The 22,855-nt window shown below is 46.7% G+C and overlaps 2 protein-coding genes across 2 annotated transcripts in view; one reads left to right on the top strand and one right to left on the bottom strand.

Annotated features, from left to right (window-relative positions):
- The first annotated feature begins 2,683 nt into the window (after window positions 1–2,683).
- Window positions 2,684–7,781, top strand: TSSK4 (testis specific serine kinase 4). The gene is made up of 3 exons (XM_083376411.1): window positions 2,684–2,898; window positions 4,047–4,410; window positions 7,296–7,781. The coding sequence occupies exons 1-3, from the start codon at window positions 2,687–2,689 to the stop codon at window positions 7,587–7,589; spliced, it is 870 nt and encodes a 289-aa protein (XP_083232537.1). The 5' UTR covers window positions 2,684–2,686; the 3' UTR covers window positions 7,590–7,781.
- A 3,086-nt stretch (window positions 7,782–10,867) lies between these two features.
- Window positions 10,868–22,855, bottom strand: part of CHMP4A (charged multivesicular body protein 4A) — a gene marked incomplete at its 5' end in the record, with an annotated part of 29,975 nt that continues 17,987 nt past the window's right edge. Inside the window, 2 exons of the mRNA XM_083378751.1 lie at window positions 10,868–11,652; window positions 13,316–13,439. Coding sequence (XP_083234877.1) covers window positions 11,579–11,652; window positions 13,316–13,439 — 198 coding nt within the window. The 3' untranslated portion in view covers window positions 10,868–11,578. The remainder of the gene's footprint in view (window positions 11,653–13,315; window positions 13,440–22,855) is intronic.

Raw genomic sequence — 22,855 nt, 5'->3', positions numbered from 1 at the left:
CTCTGCTTACTCAGACGCAGACTGGGCTGGCGACACCAAAAGTAGGCGGAGCACTTCTGGTATCCTCATATTGCTAAATGGCTGCCCAATACATTGGCATGTTAGGCAGCAAAAATTTGTTTCTTGCTCCACGGCCGAGGCTGAATATGCCAGCCTGTCAGACACGGCCAATGATTTGACTTGGTTCAATGAGCTGATAACGAGTATCTGGGCAGCTCCTCCTCTGCCCATCCAAATTCTAGAGGACAACACAGCTGCCATTGCAATCTCGGAGGCTTATGCAGTAGGCTCTAGATCTCGCCACATAGACATACGCTATAAAAATGTCAGACAGCTTGTCAAAGAGGGTTTTATACGTGTAGAGCACTGTAACACAGTTGACCAGATAGCTGATCTGTTCACCAAACCTCTTCCCATTGACCGGCACAACCTTCTGTGTAAGCGTTTGTGTTTGGTCTTCTGAATGTTTTTATACATGTCTATGACACCTGCTTGCCCCTCACACACATTCACTGGTCCCTGTCATTGGCTGGCAAGAAGGGGAATTGTTACATGTTTTGTGCCAGCCATGGCAGTTCCCCAAATAGGTCATCAGATGGAGCAAAGAGGCTTCTTTGCTCCCCTGCAGCAGGCCCCATTGGTGAGAGAGTTTTATGGCTAGGGAGGGGCCGAGACCCCCCATAAATACCTCTGCCCAGGGGCTGCTTCTTTGTTCTAGCTCTGCTTCTCTTTCTATCTATCTTCTATCTTACAAGCATGGATGCTTCCATGCCATATAGCTCTTTTTATATAACCTGTCGATGAATAAAGCTTCATAATGACTGCATCTATGCATTCTGCCTATTTCGCTTGGAAGCACCTTAACGTTCCATCGATCTCTTGTGAAAGCTGCTTCACATAGATGACCTCCAAGATCCCTTCCAACTTCTATTATGATTATGATTATGATTTAAACTGGGGACCAGACTTCTTTCATTGACCTCTTTCCCTCTTAGGCTTGTGGAACACTCTCCAAGGCCCCGGTTGGAAGACAATAGCTGCCTTCCATTCCTAGAAGGTTGTCTATAGTAACCGGAACCCCACCAGCCAATCAGGGTAGCCAGAAGGCTTAAATATGGCTATGGCATCATTGGAACTCCTGGTGGGATCCAGTCAGAGTAATTCCGGTCAACCCTTCAGGTCTTGAAGGTTGCAGCCAGTTATTCCTGTGACATTTTCACTGGGAACCAAAGTCTCTTTGGGTGCTCCTATCCTGGACTCAATAGGGTGAAGGCAGGTGGATCCCAACAGGATCCCCCACCTCCACCTGATTCCCTCTGATCTTCTGGATCGTTGGGAAGAGGAACACCTAGTGGGATGAAGGGTTGATCCTTTCCGTAGAAGGTTGGTGAGATCTTCTGACTAGAGTCCCTCAAGGCGTTGTCTACTCAGCCGTTGTCTACTCAGCGTTGTCTACTCAGCCTCTACTCAGGCCGGTCCTTCTCCACCTCTTTAAGTCTTCCTAGAGTTGAGATTGAATCGACCGATTTCTGGGAGATCTCCCTTGGTGAAGCAGCTTTCCATCATGGTGGAACACTCGACGTCCACGCCGTACGTCTCGGTGATGGACCAGTATGGCTACCAAATTGGCAAAGCCATCGGGCACGGCTCCTACGGGACGGTCTACGAAGCTTATTTCTCCAAGCAGAAGTCCATGGTGGCCATCAAGATCATCTCCAAGAAGAAGGCCTCAGAGGATTATCTCACAAAGTTCTTACCCAGAGAAATACAGGTCATGATCCGTGTGTGGGTTTATTTCTGTGCCCACGGGTCTCTCTAGAATAGAATAGAATAGTTGAAAGGGAGCTTGGAGGTCATCTAGTCCAACCCCCTGCTCAGGGAGGAAACCCAATACCATTTCAGACAAATGGCTGTCCAGTCTCTTCTTAAAAACCTCCAGTCTTGGAGCATTCACAATTTCCGGAGGCAGGTAGTTCCACTGGTTAATTGTTCAAACTGTCAGGAAATTTCTTCTTAGTTCTAGGTTGCTTCTCTCCTTGATTAGAAAGTTGTGAATCCCTTGTAAACATCTACCTTCGTACCCTTGCAGGAACTCCTTCCAGGGCTTCAACACAATACAGGAAGTCCTTGACTTACAACAGTTCCGTTAGTGACCGACGTTACGACCCTGAAAAAAAGGGACTTATGACCGTTTTCCCCACCTACGACCGTTGCAGCATCCCCGTGCTCACGTCATCAAAATCCAGACGCTTGGCAACCGGCTCACATTTCTGACCGTTGCAGGGTCCAGGGGTCACGTGATCCCCTTTTGCGACCTTCTGACAAGCAACGGTCAGTGGGGAAGCCAGATTCACTTAACAACCGTCTAACTTGCTAACGCCATTGTGGTCGTGAGGCGAGGACAGCCTGTACCAAACGGGAATTTTTTCAATGCCTCATGGGTTAAAAATAAATAAATAAGAGCCGTCTCTTAGAAAGGCCCTTTGCGCTCCCTCAGAGACACCGTTGCTCCAATCTAGCTTCTCATTCCTATCTTTGCCTTCCTAGTCAGAACAATAATAATACTATTATTGTTAAGTTATTTATGTAGGGTTTTTTTTTTAGGACATTTCCCTTTTTACTGCAGTGGAAGAACAGGGGGGCCAAGTCGTAATTCGAACCCCGAGCCTTCTCTCCTCTCCAGGTGATGAAGAGCCTCCGCCACAAATACGTCATCAGTTTCTACCAGGCCATTGAGACCACCTCCCGCCATTACATCATCATGGAGTTGGCACCAAGCGGTGATGTCTTGGAATGGATCCAGAAATCCGGAGCGTGTTCGGAAGCCCTGGCTGGCAAGTGGTTCTCGCAACTGACCCTGGGCATCGCCTACCTGCACGGCAAGGCCATTGTGCATCGGTGCGTGTACGTGTATGCGTGTGAGTGTGTTAATTGTGTGTTAATTGCATCCTTTGGGTTTCTATCCCAGCCCAGTTTCAAACAGAGGTGAGGAATTGGGATTGCCTCTCCTCCATTTTGTTTAGTTGTCAGCCCTTTTGTGGTAGACCAGAGTCCCCAACCTTGGTCGCTTTATGACTTGTAGACTTCAACTCCCAGAATTCCTCAGCCAGCGTGCCTGGATGAAGAATTCTGGGAGTTGAAGTCCACAAGCAGAGGTCTTCAAACTTGGCCTTTTTTTGACTTGTGGACTTCAACTCCCAGAATTCCTCAACCGGACACACTGGCTGAGGAATTCTGGGAGTTGGAGTCCACAAGTCATAAAGTAGCCAAGGTTGGAGACTGCTGAGGTAAGCCACTCCGCTATCAAATGCCAAACAGCATCTACACTTCACTTAGTGACCGTTCGGACTCGCAACGCCCCTGAAAAAAGCGACTTAACGACCGTTTTTCACACTTACGACCGTTGCAGCATCCTCGTAGTCATGTGGTCAAGATTCAGACGCTTGGCCACTGACTCACGTTTATGACGGCTACAGTGCCCCTTTTGTGATTTTCTGACGAGCGAAAGCAATGGGGAAGCCGGATTACTAATTTAAGATCTGCAGTGATTCGCTTAACGACCGGGGCAAGGAAGGTGGTCAAACAGGGCAAAACTCACTCAACACCTGTCTCGCTTAGCAATGGAAGCGTTGGACTCAACTATGGTCGTAAGTCAAGGACTACTGTACTTTTATTTCATTTCCATAGCCAACAGTTCTCAATCTTGGTCGGTTTCAGATGGGTGGACGAAACGAATTGTTTTAAGCTGGGGATTATGATGGAAAATGGGTGACACAGCTATAGTCCTCGATTTACAACAGTTCACCAAAAGGTCAAGTTAGAAGACCCCTGCTTGTGGACTTCAACTCCCAGAATTCCTCAGCCAGGCACGCCGGCTGAGGAATTCTGGGAGCGAAAGTCCACAAGTCCTGAAAGGGCCACGTCGGAAGACTCCTGCCATAGAGATTCGCTGAACAACCGTCTTGCTCCGCCACAGAAATTTTGGGGCTCCGTTGCGGTCGTAAAGTCGAGGACTGGCTGTGAAACCTCTTCCCCTTGAACGGCAGGGACCTCAAGCTGGAGAACCTGCTGCTGGACAAGCGGGAGAACATCAAGATCTCGGACTTTGGCTTCTCCAAGATGGTGGCCCCCCAGACGCAGCCCCCGCCCACCCCCTCCTACCGCATGATGAGCTGCTTCTCCCACCTCAGCCAGACCTACTGCGGCAGCTTCGCCTACGCCTGCCCGGAGATCCTGCTGGGCCTGCCCTACAACCCCTTCCTCTCCGACACCTGGAGCATGGGCGTCATCCTCTACACCCTGGTGGTGGCCCACCTGCCCTTTGACGACACCAACCTGAAGAAGCTGCTGAGGGAGACCCAGAAGGAGGTGAACTTCCCCAGCCACGTCCAGATCAATGACGAGATCAAGGTGAGGGGCAGGGCAGGCCGAGCAGCTGGGGGCTGTCAGACCGCCTTCCTTCCTTCCTTCCCTCCTTCCTTCCTTCCTTCCTTCCCTCCCTCCCTCCTTCCTTCCTTCCTTCCTCCCCTTCTCCCTCCCTTTCTTCCCTTCTCATTGTCAACTCCTTCCTTCCTTCCTTCCTTCCTTCCTTCCTTCCTCCCCTTCTCCCTCCCTTTCTTCCCTTCTCATTGTCAACTCCTTCCTTCCTTCCTTCCTTCCTTCCTTCCTTCCTTCCTTCCTTCCTTCCTTCCCTTCTCCCTCCCTTTCTTCCCTTCTCATTGTCAACTCCTTCCTTCCTTCCTTCCTTCCCTCCTTCCTTCCCTGCTTTTCCTTGCTTCCCTCCACCATTCTCCTTCTTTCCCACTTCTCCTTTCTTCCTTCCCTCCTCTCTCCTCATTCTCCCTCCTTCTCTCCCACTTCTCCTTCCTTCCTTCCTTCCTTCCTTCTTTCCCTCCTTCCTTCCCTCCTTCCTTCCCTCCCTCCCTCCTTCCTTCCTTCCTTCCTTCCTTCCTTCCCTTCTCCCTCCCTTTCTTCCCTTCTCATTGTCAACTCCTTCCTTCCTTCCTTCCCTCCTTCCTTCCTTCCTTCCTTCCCTTCTCCCTCCCTTTCTTCCCTTCTCATTGTCAACTCCTTCCTTCCTTCCTTCCTTCCCTTCTCCCTCCCTTTCTTCCCTTCTCATTGTCAACTCCTTCCTTCCTTCCTTCCTTCCCTTCTCCCTCCCTTTCTTCCCTTCTCATTGTCAACTCCTTCCTTCCTTCCTTCCTTCCCTCCTTTCTTCCTTCCTTCCTTCCCTTCTCCCTCCCTTTCTTCCCTTCTCATTGTCAACTCCTTCCTTCCTTCCTTCCTTCCGCTTTTCCTTGCTTCCCTCCACCATTCTCCTTCTTTCCCACTTCTCCTTTCTTCCTTCCTCCCCTCCCTCCTCCGTTCTTTCTTCCCTCCTTTCCTTCCCTGTTCCTCCCTCCTTCCTTCCTTCCCTCCCTCCTCCGTTCCCTCAGTCCATCCTTCCCTCCCTTCTTTGTTCCTCCCTCCCTCCTTCCTTTCTTCCCGCCCTCCCCCCTTCCCTTCCTCATTCTCCCCCTCTTCCACTTCTCCTTCGTTCCTTCCTCCCCTCCCTCGCTCTTCCCTGTTCTCCTTCCTTCCCTCCTCCTCCTCTTTCCTTCTCTCCCTTTTCTCTTCCTCTCTTTCTCCCCCCTTCCCTCCAGACTCTGCTCCCTCATTCTCTTTCCTTCCTTCCCTCCCTCCCTCCCTTTGGAAAATGCCAAATTTTACTGGCCGTCACTCATAGAACAGCCACTGCATTCTTAGGCAGCTGGGAATGACAAAAAAATATTTTTTTATTATTATTTCAAATAATTAAAAGGAGTGACTAGCACTGATGACGTTCCCTAGTTGGGTCACGAAATGTCTGCAAGAAAACAAGCTCAGAGAGTACCAAGGACCCCACAGTCCTCCTCCTCCTCCTCCTCCTCCTCCTCCTCCCACACTCCCTTCCAGCACTGATGATGTTCCCTACTTGGGTCATGAAACGTCTGGAAGAAAACAAGCAAGCTCAGAGACCACCAGGGACCCCTCCATTAAATAAGAGTTGCTGGATTGTCCCGTGAGCAAGTTGTCCCCTTCCGTTCAAGAATAGTGTGTTTCCCCCCCCCAAAAAAAAGACCTGGTTTTATATTAATTTTTGATCCAAAAGACCCATTAGGGCAGGGGTCTTCAAGCATGGCCCTTTTAGGACTTGTGGACTTCAACTCCCAGAACTCCTCAGCCACGCGTGCCTAGCTGGGGAATTCTGGGAATTGAAGTCCCCAAGTCATCAAAGGGCCAAGTTTGAAGACCCCTGCTTGTGGACTTCAACTCCCAGAATTCCTCAGCCAGGCACGCTGGCTGAGGAATTCTGGGAATTGAAGTCCCCAAGTCATCAAAGGGCCAAGTTTGAAGACCCCTGCTTGTGGACTTCAACTCCCAGAATTCCTCAGCCAGGCACGCTGGCTGAGGAATTCTGGGAATTGAAGTCCCCAAGTCATCAAAGGGCCAAGTTTGAAGACCCCTGCTTGTGGACTTCAACTCCCAGAATTCCTCAGCCAGGCACGCTGGCTGAGGAATTCTGGGAATTGAAGTCCACAAGTCCTAAAAGGGCCAGGTTTGAAGACCCCTGCATTATGAGCTTGATTTGATTTGATTAAATTTATAGGCCGCCTTTCTCCCTGAGGACACAGGGCGGCTCACAACCGTAAAAATTAAAAAAACATAAAGTAAAAATTTTTAAAAAGTATTAAACAATAGATGCAATAAATACAAGACAATTTAACCCAGTAAAAAGCCTAATTAAAAACCGTAGTCAGTCCAGGCCCGCTTGTTGGAACAACCAGGTCTTCAGGTCACGGCGGAAGGACCGAAGGCCCGGGGCCGTCCGCAGCTCCGGGTGGGGGGGGCAATTCATTCCAGAGGGTCGGCTCTCCCCCTGGGGGTCACCAGCCGGCATTGCCTGGCCGACGGCACCCTGGGGAGGCCGACTCTGTGGGAGCGAACTGGCTTTTTTTTTCTGTTAATTTTCCTTATTTTCTGGAAAATACGTTACTAAATGCATCCGTCTGGCTGACGATCTTAACTGGGGCTGATTTTTGACCTAGGGCTTATATTACGAGCATCCTGAAGGGGGAAAAAAATCACGCTAGGGCTTATTTTCCCATTAGGTCTAATTTGGGGGGGGCAAACATGGGTAGTCAGGTGTTGGTGAACGTCCCCCTCCTACACGCGTGTCCTTGGTTCGCCCTCCCCGCAACGGGGAGGAAACCCCCTCCCCACCCCAACCCCGATCAGGAGGCCGTGGTGTTCAAGCGTGGGAAATCTCTTTGCAGGATTTGATCCGTCGCATCTTACGCCAGGCCTCCAAAAGGCTGAACATCCTGGAGATCCTAAAAGTGTCCTGGGTGCTGAAGTTCTTGGCAGAGAAGCCCACCTCCGAACTGAAGGCGCTTGAGGCCATCTGCGGACCCCGGACGGCGGAGGCCGGCAAGAGCACCCCCAGCCCCACCACCCCCAACACCAAATCCAAGTCCCTCACCTTTGTGGCGGACAAAAAAAAACTAGCCAGCCGGATTCGGAGCACGGGACAGATCAAGCCGTCTAAGAACGCGGAGAAAACCAGCTGAATAGCCGATTAAAAATATATATATATATCAATATATATATTTGTTTTCTGAGGTTTTCACGGGTGTTTGTATGTAGATCTTTGGTCATTCGGGTTTTTCCCCACGTAGAATTGGAGGTATCAGGGCAACGTTTCGACGAAATCTCATCCGTCATCCTCAGGCTGGTGGCTTCAGCTTCCTTCTTCTGGGAGAAGTGTGCGATAGTGGCTGCTTTTTTCCTCTTTTTTAAACTGCCAGAGGGGGTGTGTTCTGTGGGTGGATGCTTGGCTGTGTTCTGATGGGGTGGAGGTGTGCTCTGATTGGGTGGGGGCCTAGCTGTGTTCTGATTGGGTGGCAGTGTGTTTTGAATGGTGGGTGTGTTCTGATTGGGTGGGGATGTGTTTTGAGTGGATGGGCTGGTCTCAGCTGCCAGCCTTAGACCTGAACTGGTGAGTTGTGCTGATTTTGTTCGGCTCCGTGTTTGTGTATGTGTGTGTGTATGTATATATATATATATATATATATATATATATATATATATATATATATGTATGTATGTATGTATGTATGTATGTATGTATGTATGTATGTATAACTCTACAATCTTGCATCTGGACGCTGGGCTGAGCTGCTAGATTTCTAGCTGCAGGGAGGCGGTGTCCAGTATGTCCCGGGAATGCAGGGAGACTCTCGAGGCAAGGGGACCTTTTAAAAAGGGGGAGGGGAAGAAGAATGGTCCAGATAAAAGACCGGAGGGAAATGCATTCTTTGCTACTAGTCCTCGACTTACGCCGCTTCGCTTAGTGACCGTCAGAAGTTACAACGGCGCTGGAAGAAAAAGCGACTTAGGACCATTTCCCACGGCCGTGTGATCAAAATTGAAACACTTAGCAACTGACTCGTGTTTATGACCGTTGCAGTGTCCCGGGGTGTCATGTGACCCCCGTTTGGGGTCCTTCTGACAAGCAAAGTCACTTAAACGACTAACTGAACATCTGCAATGTTTCGCTTAACCACGGTGGCGAGGTTGCAAAACAGGGCAAAACTCAATGAACAGATGTCTCCCTTAGCCACCGAAATTTTGGGTCGGAAGTCGAGGACTACCTGTGTTTTTCTGAAGATGGACAGAGTTTTGTGCTTCCAAACGGTCACAAGAAGCTCAGGCAGCACATCTCAACCTCGGCCACTTTTAAGATAGATGTACTTCAACTCCCAGGATTCACCAGTCAGCTTGGAATTATGGGAATTGAAGTCTAGTGCTGGTGAGGTTACCTAGTTTGGGTAATGAAACGTCTGCGAGAAAACAACCAAGCTCAGAGGCCACCAGGTCTACCTCTCTTAAGCCTGGCATCTGGGAGTTGAAGTCCAGATAATCTTAAGCCTGGCATCCTGGGAGTTGAAGTTCATGTAAGCTTGGAATCCTGGGAGTTGAAGTCCATACATCTTAAAATGGCTAAGGTTGGAAAACCCTGGACACGTGCTTCGTCAATTGAAGTACATATATCATAAGCATAGAATCGTGGGAGTTGAAATCCACATAAGCATGGAATTCTGGGAGATGAAGTCCAGATGTCTTAAGCATGGAATCCTGGGAGATGAAGTCTAGATGTCTGAAGCATGGAATCCCGGGATGTTGAAGTCCACTTAAGCATGGAATTCTGGGAGTTCAAGTCTACCTGTCTTAAACATAGGCTCCTGGGAGTTGAAGTTCACATACACATGGAATCCTGGGAGTCGAAGTACATATACACATGGAATCCTGGGAGGTGAAGTTCACATACGCACAGAATCCTGGGAGTTGAAGTACATATCATATACGCATGGAATCCTGGGAGGTGAAGTTCACATACGCACAGAATCCTGGGAGTTGAAGTACATATACGCATGGAATCCTGGGAGTTGAAGTTCACATAAGCATGGGATTTGGGGAGTTGAAGTCCACGCATCTTAACGTGGCTATGGTTGAAAAAACCTGGGATAAATGGTTCAAGATGGCAACATGAGGTAAAAGATTCATTCCGTAAAAAAAATCAGGAGCTGATGTAAGAAATTACCAAATTTTTGACGTTTTGGCTACCAGAACTGTTTTTTTTTTAACCTCTGCCACTTTAAGAGGTGCAAACTTCAACTCCCAGAGTTCTCCAGCCATCATAGCTGGCTGGAGAATTCTGGGAGTTGAAGTCTGTACCTCTTAAAGTGGCAGAGGTTGAAAAACGTTGGTTTTGAGTGTAAATTCCAGTAAGAACAAGGGGTTTTTTGGGGGCGGGGAAGGGCAATGGAGAAAAAGATGTCACATTAAGGCAACACACAGTTCAGACAACACACGTCAGGGCACTTTATTCACCGGGCACAGAAAGCAACAAAGCAACCACAGGAGTGCACGCGTGTCGATGGGGGCCACGCTTCCCCCCACCCACCCATCCCGGCTCCTGCCCACAAGTCGATATTTTTTTTTTAAAAAAAAAAAAGAAGAGACAGACCGAGCAAGCTTTAAAACAGAAAAGAAAAAAACACAAGCGCCAGTCGAAGAAAAACCTAACAGACGGAACTTCAAAACCGTGTCGACAGATTACACGCTACCGATAAAACCGGGACAGACAGTACCTCCAGTCCAAACTAAATTCCAATTTTCTCCCTTAGTTCCGGACATTCCCCCGCCCGCCCGCCCGCCCGCCCAACCCTGCCTCCATCCATCCAGCTTTGGAAGCAGAATGCGCCCCCCCCCCACCCACCCAAAACCCCCCACCCCCAAATTCCTTTGCAACCCGCCGCGGGGAGGAGAATCCTAGACTGCCTCTTTTACAACCAGCAGGAGTGTGTGTTTGTGTCGTTGGTGTGGCTGCAGGCACCAGAGACGAAGCTGAGCCCCCAGCCCCCCCCCTCCAAAAGGAGAGAGAGAGAGAGAGCACCAATGGTGGGAACTTCTCCCCCAAATCGGACAGTCAGCCAGACAAGAGAAGGACAGAACGACGGAACAATTCTGGAGAATTTTTTTTCCTTTCCAAGCTTCATTTTCAGGGAGTGTGGGTGTGGGTGTGCGTTTGTGTGTCACCCCCTCCGCTCCTCCCGAGCGCCCCCCCCCGACGAAGGGCCCAAATCCTGTTTTCTTTTTTTAATTTTTAAACTGAAAAAAAAGAAAAGAAAGTTAATCCCTAGAGCAGGGGTCTTCAAACTTGGCCCTTTGATGACTTGTGGACTTCAACTCCCAGAATTCCTCAGCCAGGCATGCTGGCTGAGGAATTCTGGGAGTTGAAGTTCACAAGTCATAAAAGGGCCAGGTTTGAAGACCCCTGCCCTAGAGCCGGGGCAGGCCACCTGGGCTCTTTTGTGACTCGTGGACGTCAACTCCCAGAATTCCTCAGCCAGCCATGGCTCAACATGGAAACCTTTTCCTTTCCCCCTCAGCGTGGCTGACTCAGGAATTTTGGGAGTTGAAGTCCACGAATCGTAAAAAAGAGCCGAGGTTGCCTAGCCTTGGGCCTAGATCAGAGGTAGGCAACCTTGGCTCTTTCATGACTGGTGGACTTCAACTCCCAGAATTCCTGAGCCAGCCGTGCTGAGGGGAAAGGGAGAGGTTTCCAAGCTGAGCCATGCTGGCTCAGGAATTCTAGGAGTTGAAGTCCGTGAGTCATAAAAGAGCCAAGGTTGCCTAACCTTGGCCTAGATGATGTAAAGATTCAGTCTGTATCTGGGGCGGGGGGGCGGGGAGTGAGGTCTTTTAAGCCCCGCCCCCAAAGAGGATCCCGCTTCTCTATTGTTGATATAGTTATATATATATATATTTATATATTTATATAAATCTGTCTATAAAACTCTTTACATTCGGCACGTAAGGTCAATTTAGGCAGGGTGTGTGACTTCCGCCCCTCCCCTCTCTTTTTTGTCCTTGCCCCCCAACCCCCCCCCAGTAACTTCCCTGGCAATGGAAACTGGAGGGGAGAAATGGGTCCTCTCTGCCGCTATCTCCGAAGAAAACCAAGGGAGGTGGAGGGGAAATTTCCCACAATGCATCACGACACCCAGGCGGCAAGCTGTTTCATTTCCTCGTCTTCCTCATCCAGGGAGGCGGAGGGCACTTTGGAAGCTGCGGGAAGGAAAGGCAAGATTTGAACCCGAGACACCTCTTCAGGGACCTAACATCTATGTGTCAATTCCTCACTCCTGTTTGGGGCGGGGCGGGGGCTAGCATCCCATTGTCCACAGCCTGGCTCCTGGAAACTGTACAGGTAGTCCTGGGCTGATAATAATAATAATAATAATAATAATAATAATAATAATAATAATAATAATAATAATAATAATAATGATGATGATGATGATGATGTTGGAAGGGACCTTGAAGGTCATCTAGTCCAACCCCCTGCTCAGGCAGGAAACCCTATACCATTTCGGACAAAGGGCTGTCCAGTCTCTTCTTAAAAACTTCCAGTGTTGGAGCATTCACTGCTTCTGGAGGCAGGTGGTTCCACTGATTAATTGTCCTCACTATCAGGAAGTTTCTCCTTAGTTCTAGGTTGCTTATAACACTTCATTTAGTGACCGTACAAAATTACACTGAAAAATGTGACCTAGGACGGTTTTTTTTAGTTGCGGCCTTTGCGGCGTTCCCCGGGGTCACGTGATCAAAATTCAACGGCTTGGAAACTGACATGTACTTAGGACGGTTGCAGCGTCCCCCGGGGTCACCTGATCCCCTTTTGCAACCTTCTGACAAGCAGAGTCCATTGGGGGGGAGGGGGGGGGAAAGAAAGCCAGATTCATTTAACAACCAGGTTACTAACTTATCAGGTGCGGTGATTCACTTAACAACAGTGGCGAGAAAGGTCGTAAAATGGGGCAAAAGCCAAACATGTCTCACTTAACAACTGAAATTTTGGGCTCAGTTGTGGTCGTAAGTAAAGGACTACCTGTACATTTGCCACAGCTAGAAGGAGTCAGACTGAAAAGGGGGGGGGGTTCTTTCGTCACATTATATAGGTCAGGGGTCTTCCAAATTGGCCCTTTGATGACTTGTGGACTTCAACTCCCAGAATTCCTCAGCCGGCGTGCCTGGCTGAGGAATTCTGGGAGTAGTCCACAATCAGGGGTCTTAAAACTTGGCCCTTTGATGACTTGTGGACTTCAAGTCCCAGAATTCCTCAGCCGGCGTGCCTGGCTGAGGAATTCTGGGAGCTGAAGTCCACAATCAGGGGACTTCAAACTTGGCTCTTTGATGACTTGTGGACTTCAACTCCCAGAATTCCTCAGCCAGGCATGCCGGCTGAGGAATTCTGGGACTTGAAGTCCACAAGTCATAAAAGGGCCAAGTTTGAAGACCCCTGATATAGGAGGTCCTTGACTTACAACCACTTGTTTAATACCCGAAGTTACAATTCACTGAACAGTCCTCATACTTATGGCCATTGCAGCATCCCTGCGGTCACACAATCAAAATTTGAGTGCTTGGCAACCAGCATGTATTTTTATGCTGGTTGTAGAGCCCCGGGATCACGTGACACCCCTCACCCCCCCCTTTGCGGCCTTCCTAGCTGGCTTCAAACACACAAAATCAATGGGGAAGCTGGATTCGCTTAACGACCATGTGACTCACTTAAGAAGCACACGGTTTCACTTAACGAAAGGGTTGTGAAACTGGGTGCAACTCAATTCACCACGGCCTTGCTAAGCAATAGAAATGTCAGTGACTGTTGTGGTCATAAGTCGAGGACGACCTGCATTAAGCTTCAGGGGTGGGGATGTCATCATACCTGGCACACTGGGGAGGCGAATAGAGGGGGCACTGGGGAGCTCCGGAGTGCCCTCGCCCACGTTGAGAAGCTCCTTGTCGAGATCTTCCTGTTCCATCTCTTCCAGTTCAGCCAGCAGCTCATCCTGTGAATAGAAGCAGAAATACAAATACAAACAGGAATAGAATAAAATAAAGTAGAATAGAATAGAATAGAATAGAATAGAATAGAATAGAATAGAATAGAATAGAATAGAATAGAATAGAATAGAATAGAATAGAGTAGAGTAGAGTAGAGTAGAGTAGAGTAGAGTAGAGTAGAGTAGAGTAGAGTAGAGTAGAGTAGAGTAGAATGGAATGGAATGGAATGGAATGGAATGGAATGGAATGGAATGGAATGGAATGGAATGGAATGGAATGGAATAGAATAGAATAGAATAGAATAGAATAGAATAGAATAGAATAGAATAGAATAGAATAGAATAGAATAGAATATGGAATGGAATGGAATATAGAACAGAACAGAACAGAATAGAATAGAATAGAATAGAGATTACAGAATATAGAATAGAAAAGAAAATATACAATATATAATAAATAGAATATAGAAATAAGGAATAGAATATAGAATGGAATAGAATAGAACAAAAATAGAATAGAATAGAATAAAGAATAGAATAGAATAGAAAAGAAAATAGAATAGAATATATAATAGAATAGAATATAGAAATAAGGAATAGAATAGAATAGAATAGAATAGAATAGAATAGAATAGAATAGAATAGAATAGAATAGAATAGAATAGAATAGAATAGAATAGAATAGAATAAAATAGAATAGAATAGAATAGAAATATGGAATAGAATAGAGTAGAATAGAAAATATGGAATAGAGTGGAATGCAATAGAATAGAATAGAATAGAATAGAATAGAATAGAATAGAATAGAATAGAATAGAATAGAATAGAATAGAATAGAATAGAATATGGAATGGAATATAATATAGAACAGAACAGAACAGAACAGAATAGAATAGAATAGAGATTACAGAATATAGAATAGAAAAGAAAATATACAATATACAATAAATAGAATATAGAAATAAGGAATAGAATATAGAATAGAATAGAACAGAACAAAAATAGAATAGAATAGAAAAGAAAATAGAATAGAATATATAATAGAATAGAATATAGAAATAAGGAATAGAATAGAATAGAATAGAATAGAATAGAATAGAATAGAATAGAATAGAATAGAATAGAATAGAATAGAATAGAATAGAATAGAATAGAATATGGAATGGAATGGAATGGAATGGAATGGAATGGAATGGAATATAATATAGAACAGAACAGAACAGAATAGAATAGAATAGAGATTACAGAATATAGAATAGAAAAGAAAATATACAATATATAATAGAATATAAAAATAAGGAATAGAATATAGAATAGAATAGAATAGAACAAAAATAGAATAGAATAGAATAAAGAATAGAATAGAATAGAATAGAAAATAGAATAGAATATATAATAGAATAGAATATAGAAATAAGGAATAGAATAGAATAGAATAGAATAGAATAGAATAGAATAGAATAGAATAGAATAGAATAGAATAGAATAGAATAGAAATATGGAATAGAGTAGAATAGAAAATATGGAATAGAGTGGAATGCAATAGAATAGAATAGAATAGAATAGAATAGAATAGAATAGAATAGAATAGAATAGAATAGAATAGAATAGAATAGAATAGAATTATGGAATAGAATAGAGTAGAATAGAAAATATGGAATAGAGTGGAATGCAATAGAATAGAATAGAATAGAATAGAATAGAATAGAATAGAATAGAATAGAATAGAATAGAATAGAATAGAATAGAATAGAATAGAATAGAATAGAATAGAATGAAACAGAATAGAAATATGGAATAGAATGGAATGGAATAGAATAAAATATTAACTTTATTGTCACTTTAAATGTATACAAATCAGCCTACATTAAAATGAGATTTCGTTGCATATAGCTCTCAGAGGGTAACCACCTCATACACTGCATAAATGTGACAAAAAATAATAAAATAAAATAAGCCTATACCCCACATACACACAAACGTGGCCTAGAGAAAGAAACAACGCAATCTACTTCGGATGCATGTGTGTGTGTGTATATATATGGATATGTATATGTCTGCAACAATTCCAAAATTCGAGTCCCAGGTATATTCATTAAAAACGACATGTTTAATACACAGACCTCCGGGACAGAGAGTTTTCATTGTAAACTAAGCTTTCGTCAGCGTCTGCTAAGGTTGTCAAAGTTGTATGTTGACATTAGGCAGTGCTTTTTTTGTAAGAAAAGAGGTGCCAGAACTCACATCTTGTTAATCTTTTATTTAAAAAATTATACATTCAGTTCTTAGCAGGACCAGTGGTTGAGAAGTAATTATTAATTTTTTTCATTTTTAAATTTGGGGTCACATTTGACACTAAGAATTAAAAAATGATTTACAATTCCCCAACGGTGTCTTAAAATAAAGAAATTATTTACCTTTCGCATGTAGTCAATCACTGTACACACACCTACACATGCCAGTTGTGCAATGAAGCATAACGGTCGCCGCCTGCAGTAAGCACTCAGCGTGCAACCACACGACCAATCACAAGCCGAGCAGCGCCACAAGCCGAGCAGTGCCACAAGCCGAGCAGCGCCATCACAACCGGAGCGGACGAAGTACGCATGCATCGGACTCAACACACAAGCAGCCCGCATCCACCGTTTTAATGTTTTTGTCGCCGACCTGCTACGCTCGACTGGGCGATTCACCACCACAAGGACCAAACATCAAATTTTCAAAAGTCATTTTGAAAACATGGAAAATCCGTTGAAAAACGGTGCCGGAACTCTGTTCCGGTGGGTTCCATGACAAAAAAAAGCATTGACATTAGGGCGTGGCTAGCTTGGCATCACTCGCGTCAGGGGTCCTCGCGTGCAGGAATGGGCAGGACTGGGGCGGATCCGAGGGTCTCCGTGGAGGGGGGATGGGACCGGATATTTGCTGTGGCAAATGTGGTGGCTGTTTGCCTCTGGCTGGAGGCAAGCAGCCATCTTGCGTGTCATGGCAAATGGCTGGCTTCGGCATGGTGCGGATTCTTGCCTCCAGCCGGAGGCAAACAAACGGAAAGTGACACAGATCTTTGCCACCGGCCGGAGTCAAACAACCGGCAACTGGTGTGGATCTTTGCCTCCAGCCGCAGGCAAGCAGCTGCACTGTGCCGAACTGGGTATTTGAGGGGACGCGCGAGGCGGCAAAAAATTGCCTTGCACATTGCCGTTTTCAGCTTGGTGCGGATCCTTGGCCTCCGGCCGGAGGCAAACAACAAGTGGCATGCTGTGTGGTTGTTTTTATTGGAGATCTCTCAGCCATGTTCGTTGCATTAATCATGCTGTCTCCTTGTCGTCGGTCTGGTCCATTCTTTCACACCACCAATTGCCGTGACTTCCAGCCTCGTCGGTGTATCTGTTGGTGTGTGATCTGGATCTTCCATCTCCCCATTCTGAGTAATGATACGGACGGAGGGGTTGGTCAGCGATTTACCCATTCCGGCCTCCTGCGTGTTTGTTCGTGCTGTTTTAGCGTCTGGTATGCCGATGGCAGATCGACAAGTCGATTGATCGAACCTTGGTCAGACAGCCAGGGTTCCTTCAGCAGATGGCTACCCTTTCTTGGATCCTGGGTGATGACCTTAGCCCCTGTGACCTTGGACGTGTGGTTGTTCTCAAACGTACGTGTCCAAACATGGGACTGTTGCTCCGTCCACCTGACCAACTTGTGCTCATGAATCCTTGTTTGTAAACGTTTTGCGATTTCCCCGACGTAGTTGCATTTGCAGTCATTGCAATTAATTTGGCAAACCACCGATGACCTCTCTTCTTTAGCCAAGGATTCCTTGGGGTGCATCATCCTTGTGTGCGGGGTCTCGCTGGGTTTGGGTGCCACCCTGATATTATGGGCTGCGAGTGTCTGTGCAGCCCCCTCCGATACCCCACTGATGTATGGGAGTGTTGTCCAGGTGGAGGTTGTGTTGGTCGTGGTTCTCGGTGTCGGCAGCAGCGTCAAATGAAATCTACTGAGTAACCATTCTGTACACGTACCTGATAAAGGTGTATCCGTTCTCTCACTTTTGCCGCTTCCCTGCTGCAACGGGTGTGGACTCTGTTAAATAATGTCCGGATGCAGCTGATTTTGTGCGCGAGGGGGTGGTTACTATCGTTGTGTAAAATGTGGTTGGTGTTTGTCGCTTTCCGAGGGATGCTGGTGGAGAAAGTATCATTAGGTTCCCGGCTAATCGATACATCTAAAAATGCCAAGGTGTTGTACGTCTCTTCTTCTATCGCAAACTGGATATCCGGGTAAATCGAATTGAGTATATCCATGAATCCAGCCTTGTCTTGGCGTTTCATGATAGCAAATGTAACATCGACATACCTTGCCCCAAATTTAGGCTTGTACTCAGCCATCGCCTTATCTTCTAATTTTTGTAAAACTGCCTCTGCAATTACCCCTGAGATCGGTGAACCCATGGGTGTGCCTTTTATTTGTTCGTGTATATCGCCTTCAAAGTATGTCCTGAGGCAGAAATTCAGTCACTGAATAAGGTCTTCCGAATGGGGCAATTCGGGGTTCCGTGGCTGAGTACTTTGTAGTAGCTCTCGTACGGCGGATACCACTAGCCCTTGTGGGATTGAGGCGAATAGTGCCACTACATCAAACGATACCATTACTTCGTCGGCCTCGATCGTTGTTACTTTCAGCCTGCTCAGAAAGTCCCCTGAGGATTTGACTATAGTAGTCGTACATCCGACTAGATGTTGGAGTCGTCTACTTAGCCACTTTGCCAACCCAAAGGTTGCAGTGCCCCTGAGTGAAACAACTGAACGTAGCGGGACACCTTTTTATGGATTTGGGGCAACCCATAAATTTCCGCTGTGGCTGAGTCCTTGGGTTGAATAGTGCTCAGGTTTTTCTCGTGGACTTTCCTTTGTGTCTTGAGCCTGTCGGCCACTTTGTTGATTTGGTTCTTAAGCGACATCACAACTCAGTATGAGCTCCTATCATCAAGTAGGGCGTGGATCTTTTGGTAGTATTCTGATCTGTCCATGATTAGTGTTGCTCTGCCTTTGTCGGCCGGCAGTATGACAATCCAGCTGCCTTTACGTAGTTCTTCGGGAGCGGCCTCCTCTGACTGTGATATGGTGTAGTTACGTCTATGATTGGTGAGGAGCCCCATTAGATCAACCTTTTCACCCACTGTATCACTTTTAGGATATGGCAACATCCGAGTACCACCAGTCGCCTAGCAAGGTGTCAAAAACTTGATGACCAAAAAAAAAAAGGAAAAAAGTGATGAAGTACAGGTAGTCCTCAACTTACAACAGTTCGGTTAGTGACTGTTCGAAGCTACAATGGCACTGAAAAAAGTGCCCCCCAAGCCACAGCCGAGCAAGACACCTGCCTGCCCGCCCAGCGGCGCTCTTCCTCCTGTCTGAGGTTTTCATTGTTGTGAGCATTTCTGTTGAGGATTGGCAGCGAGGGTGGGGTGGGGGGTGTTTGGTTTTTATCCCCCCCCCGATTGCTGGGTGGTTACAGCAAGTTTTGGTCACTTCACATGACCCTGGGACACTGTGACCATCATAAATATGAATCAGTTGCCAAGCATCTGAATGTAAATCACAAGACCCTGGAGATGCTGCAACATTCCAGCTGATTGACGCCTCTTCTGGGCTCAGAAGCGCCAGGATCAGTGCTGAGCTCCAGCTGGATCCTGGCGCTGATCCTGGCGCTTCCGCTGAGCCCCGACAGCCCTGCAGCTCCAGCCGTCTCTCGCTCAGGTTTGTGCGGTGCTGCCACCGGTTCAGCTCCTTCCCCCTCCCCTGCTACCACTTTCCTAGGATGGTCACGTACCACCTGCCAGGTGCCAACGTACCACAGGTGGTACCTGTGCCACTGGCTGAAAAGCCCTGCATTACACGTTGTCTGATGGTATTCTTGGTCTCCTTGTTGGCCTTAATTTGAAAGATCGTTGATTCGAGGGCTGCGGCAAAAATCAACTGATTTGGCGTGTGATAAGATTAAAGCCTGCATCTCGCGGTAAGACAGAGGTCTGCCTGTCGGTGAGCATTTCTGATGAGAATTTGTGTGCAAGTATCTTTTCACCGTGCCGATTTTCTAATGTTCTTAAAATTTCCGTTTTGCGCCTGAGAGTGTCAATCTTCTTCAGGCGGGCTTTTCGCATTGCGGAGTGTATTTCAAAGTCAAGTGAGTTAGAATGTTTGTTTGACAGTCCGGCGTGGCAGCGTTCTCGATGTTCCTTGATTTTCATGGTTTGGGCGTTAATCTGCCTACGGTGGTCATTAATCATGGTGCGCATCACTCGATTCTGGAATTGTCGGACCGGGGCGCGGCCTTCCACTGTGTCCACTAGTGGCGTCTTACGGAATGATTTTGGTGATAGGTTATTCCGGGTGCAATTGTGGAGGAAAGCCAACTTCTCATAGTTAGCCAGCCTTCGCTTCGCCAGGCTTTCCCAAGGTCAGGCCCGTTGTAGCATTTCTCGCTCATATTCGTCGGCAACATTCAAGTCCCAGGTATATTCATTAAAAAGGACATGTTAAAAAGAGTGATGGCGAACCTTTCAGAGACCGAGTGCAACCCAAACCCCAGTTATTTATCATCGGGTGCCGGATGGGCATGGCCCACTGGGTGGGGGGTGGCTGGCATGGGCATGGCCCACTGGGTGAGCGTGGCCTGCTCAATGTCACTCGCGTCAGGGGCACCTGTGTAGAAATGGGCAGGACTGGGGCAGATCTGAGGGTCTCTGGCGGAGGGCGGATGGGACCGGGGCGAGCACCGGGGCATGGTCCACTGGAGGAGCCTCACTGATATTAAAGGGGGTGGGGGAAGAGATGATATTAAAGGGGGTGGGGTAAGAGATGATATTAAAGGAGGTGGGGTAAGAGATGATATTAAAGGAGGTGGGGTAAGAGATGATATTAAAGGGGGTGGGGTAAGAGATGATATTAAAGGGGGTGGGGGAAGAGATGATATTAAAGGGGGTGGGGGAAGAGATGATATTAAAGGGGGTGGGGTAAGAGATGATATTAAAGGGGGTGGGGGAAGAGATGATATTAAAGGGGGTGGGGGAAGAGATGATATTAAAGGGGGTGGGGGAAGAGATGATATTAAAGGGGGTGGGGTAAGAGATGATATTAAAGGGGGTGGGGTAAGAGATGATATTAAAGGGGGTGGGGTAAGAGATGATATTAAAGGGGGTGGGGTAAGAGATGATATTAAAGGGGGTGGGGGAAGAGATGATATTAAAGGGGGTGGGGGAAGAGATGATATTAAAGGAGGTGGGGTAAGAGATGATATTAAAGGGGGTGGGGTAAGAGATGATATTAAAGGGGGTGGGGTAAGAGATGATATTAAAGGGGGTGGGGGAAGAGATGATATTAAAGGGGGTGGGGTAAGAGATGATATTAAAGGGGGTGGGGTAAGAGATGATATTAAAGGAGGTGGGGTAAGAGATGATATTAAAGGAGGTGGGGTAAGAGATGATATTAAAGGGGGTGGGGTAAGAGATGATATTAAAGGGGGTGGGGTAAGAGATGATATTAAAGGAGGTGGGGTAAGAGATGATATTAAAGGGGGTGGGGTAAGAGATGATATTAAAGGGGGTGGGGTAAGAGATGATATTAAAGGAGGTGGGGTAAGAGATGATATTAAAGGGGGTGGGGTAAGAGATGATATTAAAGGGGGTGGGGGAAGAGATGATATTAAAGGGGGTGGGGGAAGAGATGATATTAAAGGGGGTGGGGTAAGAGATGATATTAAAGGGGGTGGGGTAAGAGATGATATTAAAGGGGGTGGGGTAAGAGATGATATTAAAGGGGGTGGGGTAAGAGATGATATTAAAGGGGGTGGGGGAAGAGATGATATTAAAGGGGGTGGGGGAAGAGATGATATTAAAGGAGGTGGGGTAAGAGATGATATTAAAGGGGGTGGGGTAAGAGATGATATTAAAGGGGGTGGGGGAAGAGATGATATTAAAGGGGGTGGGGGAAGAGATGATATTAAAGGGGGTGGGGTAAGAGATGATATTAAAGGGGGTGGGGTAAGAGATGATATTAAAGGGGGTGGGGTAAGAGATGATATTAAAGGGGGTGGGGTAAGAGATGATATTAAAGGGGGTGGGGGAAGAGATGATATTAAAGGGGGTGGGGTAAGAGATGATATTAAAGGAGGTGGGGTAAGAGATGATATTAAAGGGGGTGGGGTAAGAGATGATATTAAAGGGGGTGGGGTAAGAGATGATATTAAAGGAGGTGGGGTAAGAGATGATATTAAAGGGGGTGGGGTAAGAGATGATATTAAAGGGGGTGGGGTAAGAGATGATATTAAAGGAGGTGGGGTAAGAGATGATATTAAAGGGGGTGGGGTAAGAGATGATATTAAAGGGGGTGGGGGAAGAGATGATATTAAAGGGGGTGGGGGAAGAGATGATATTAAAGGGGGTGGGTAAGAGATGATATTAAAGGGGGTGGGGTAAGAGATGATATTAAAGGGGGTGGGGTAAGAGATGATATTAAAGGGGGTGGGGTAAGAGATGATATTAAAGGGGGTGGGGGAAGAGATGATATTAAAGGGGGTGGGGGAAGAGATGATATTAAAGGAGGTGGGGTAAGAGATGATATTAAAGGGGGTGGGGTAAGAGATGATATTAAAGGGGGTGGGGGAAGAGATGATATTAAAGGGGGTGGGGGAAGAGATGATATTAAAGGGGGTGGGGTAAGAGATGATATTAAAGGGGGTGGGGTAAGAGATGATATTAAAGGGGGTGGGGTAAGAGATGATATTAAAGGGGGTGGGGTAAGAGATGATATTAAAGGGGGTGGGGGAAGAGATGATATTAAAGGGGGTGGGGGAAGAGATGATATTAAAGGAGGTGGGGTAAGAGATGATATTAAAGGGGGTGGGGTAAGAGATGATATTAAAGGGGGTGGGGTAAGAGATGATATTAAAGGGGGGTGGGGGAAGAGATGATATTAAAGGGGGTGGGGGAAGAGATGATATTAAAGGAGGTGGGGTAAGAGATGATATTAAAGGGGGTGGGGTAAGAGATGATATTAAAGGGGGTGGGGGAAGAGATGATATTAAAGGAGGTGGGGTAAGAGATGATATTAAAGGGGGTGGGGGAAGAGATGATATTAAAGGGGGTGGGGGAAGAGATGATATTAAAGGAGGTGGGGTAAGAGATGATATTAAAGGGGGTGGGGGAAGAGATGATATTAAAGGGGGTGGGGGAAGAGATGATATTAAAGGGGGTGGGGTAAGAGATGATATTAAAGGGGGTGGGGTAAGAGATGATATTAAAGGGGGTGGGGGAAGAGATGATATTAAAGGGGGTGGGGGAAGAGATGATATTAAAGGGGGTGGGGTAAGAGATGATATTAAAGGGGGTGGGGGAAGAGATGATATTAAAGGGGGTGGGGGAA

Source organism: Vipera ursinii (genome assembly GCF_947247035.1).
Source record: "Vipera ursinii genome assembly, chromosome: Z".
Classification (NCBI taxonomy): Eukaryota; Metazoa; Chordata; class Lepidosauria; order Squamata; family Viperidae; genus Vipera; species Vipera ursinii.
This window is presented reverse-complemented; position numbering and strand designations above follow the sequence as displayed.

What these genes read in the sequence shown, in the direction of transcription:
- TSSK4 (XM_083376411.1), top strand. Translation starts at nt 2,687, where the DNA reads ATGAAGAGCCTCCGCCACAAATACGTCATCAGTTTCTACCAGGCCATT. An exon ending in GGCAAGGCCATTGTGCATCG is followed by an intron (nt 2,899 to 4,046) that starts GTGCGTGTACGT and finishes CTTGAACGGCAG; the next exon opens with GGACCTCAAGCTGGAGAACC. An exon ending in AGATCAATGACGAGATCAAG is followed by an intron (nt 4,411 to 7,295) that starts GTGAGGGGCAGG and finishes ATCTCTTTGCAG; the next exon opens with GATTTGATCCGTCGCATCTT.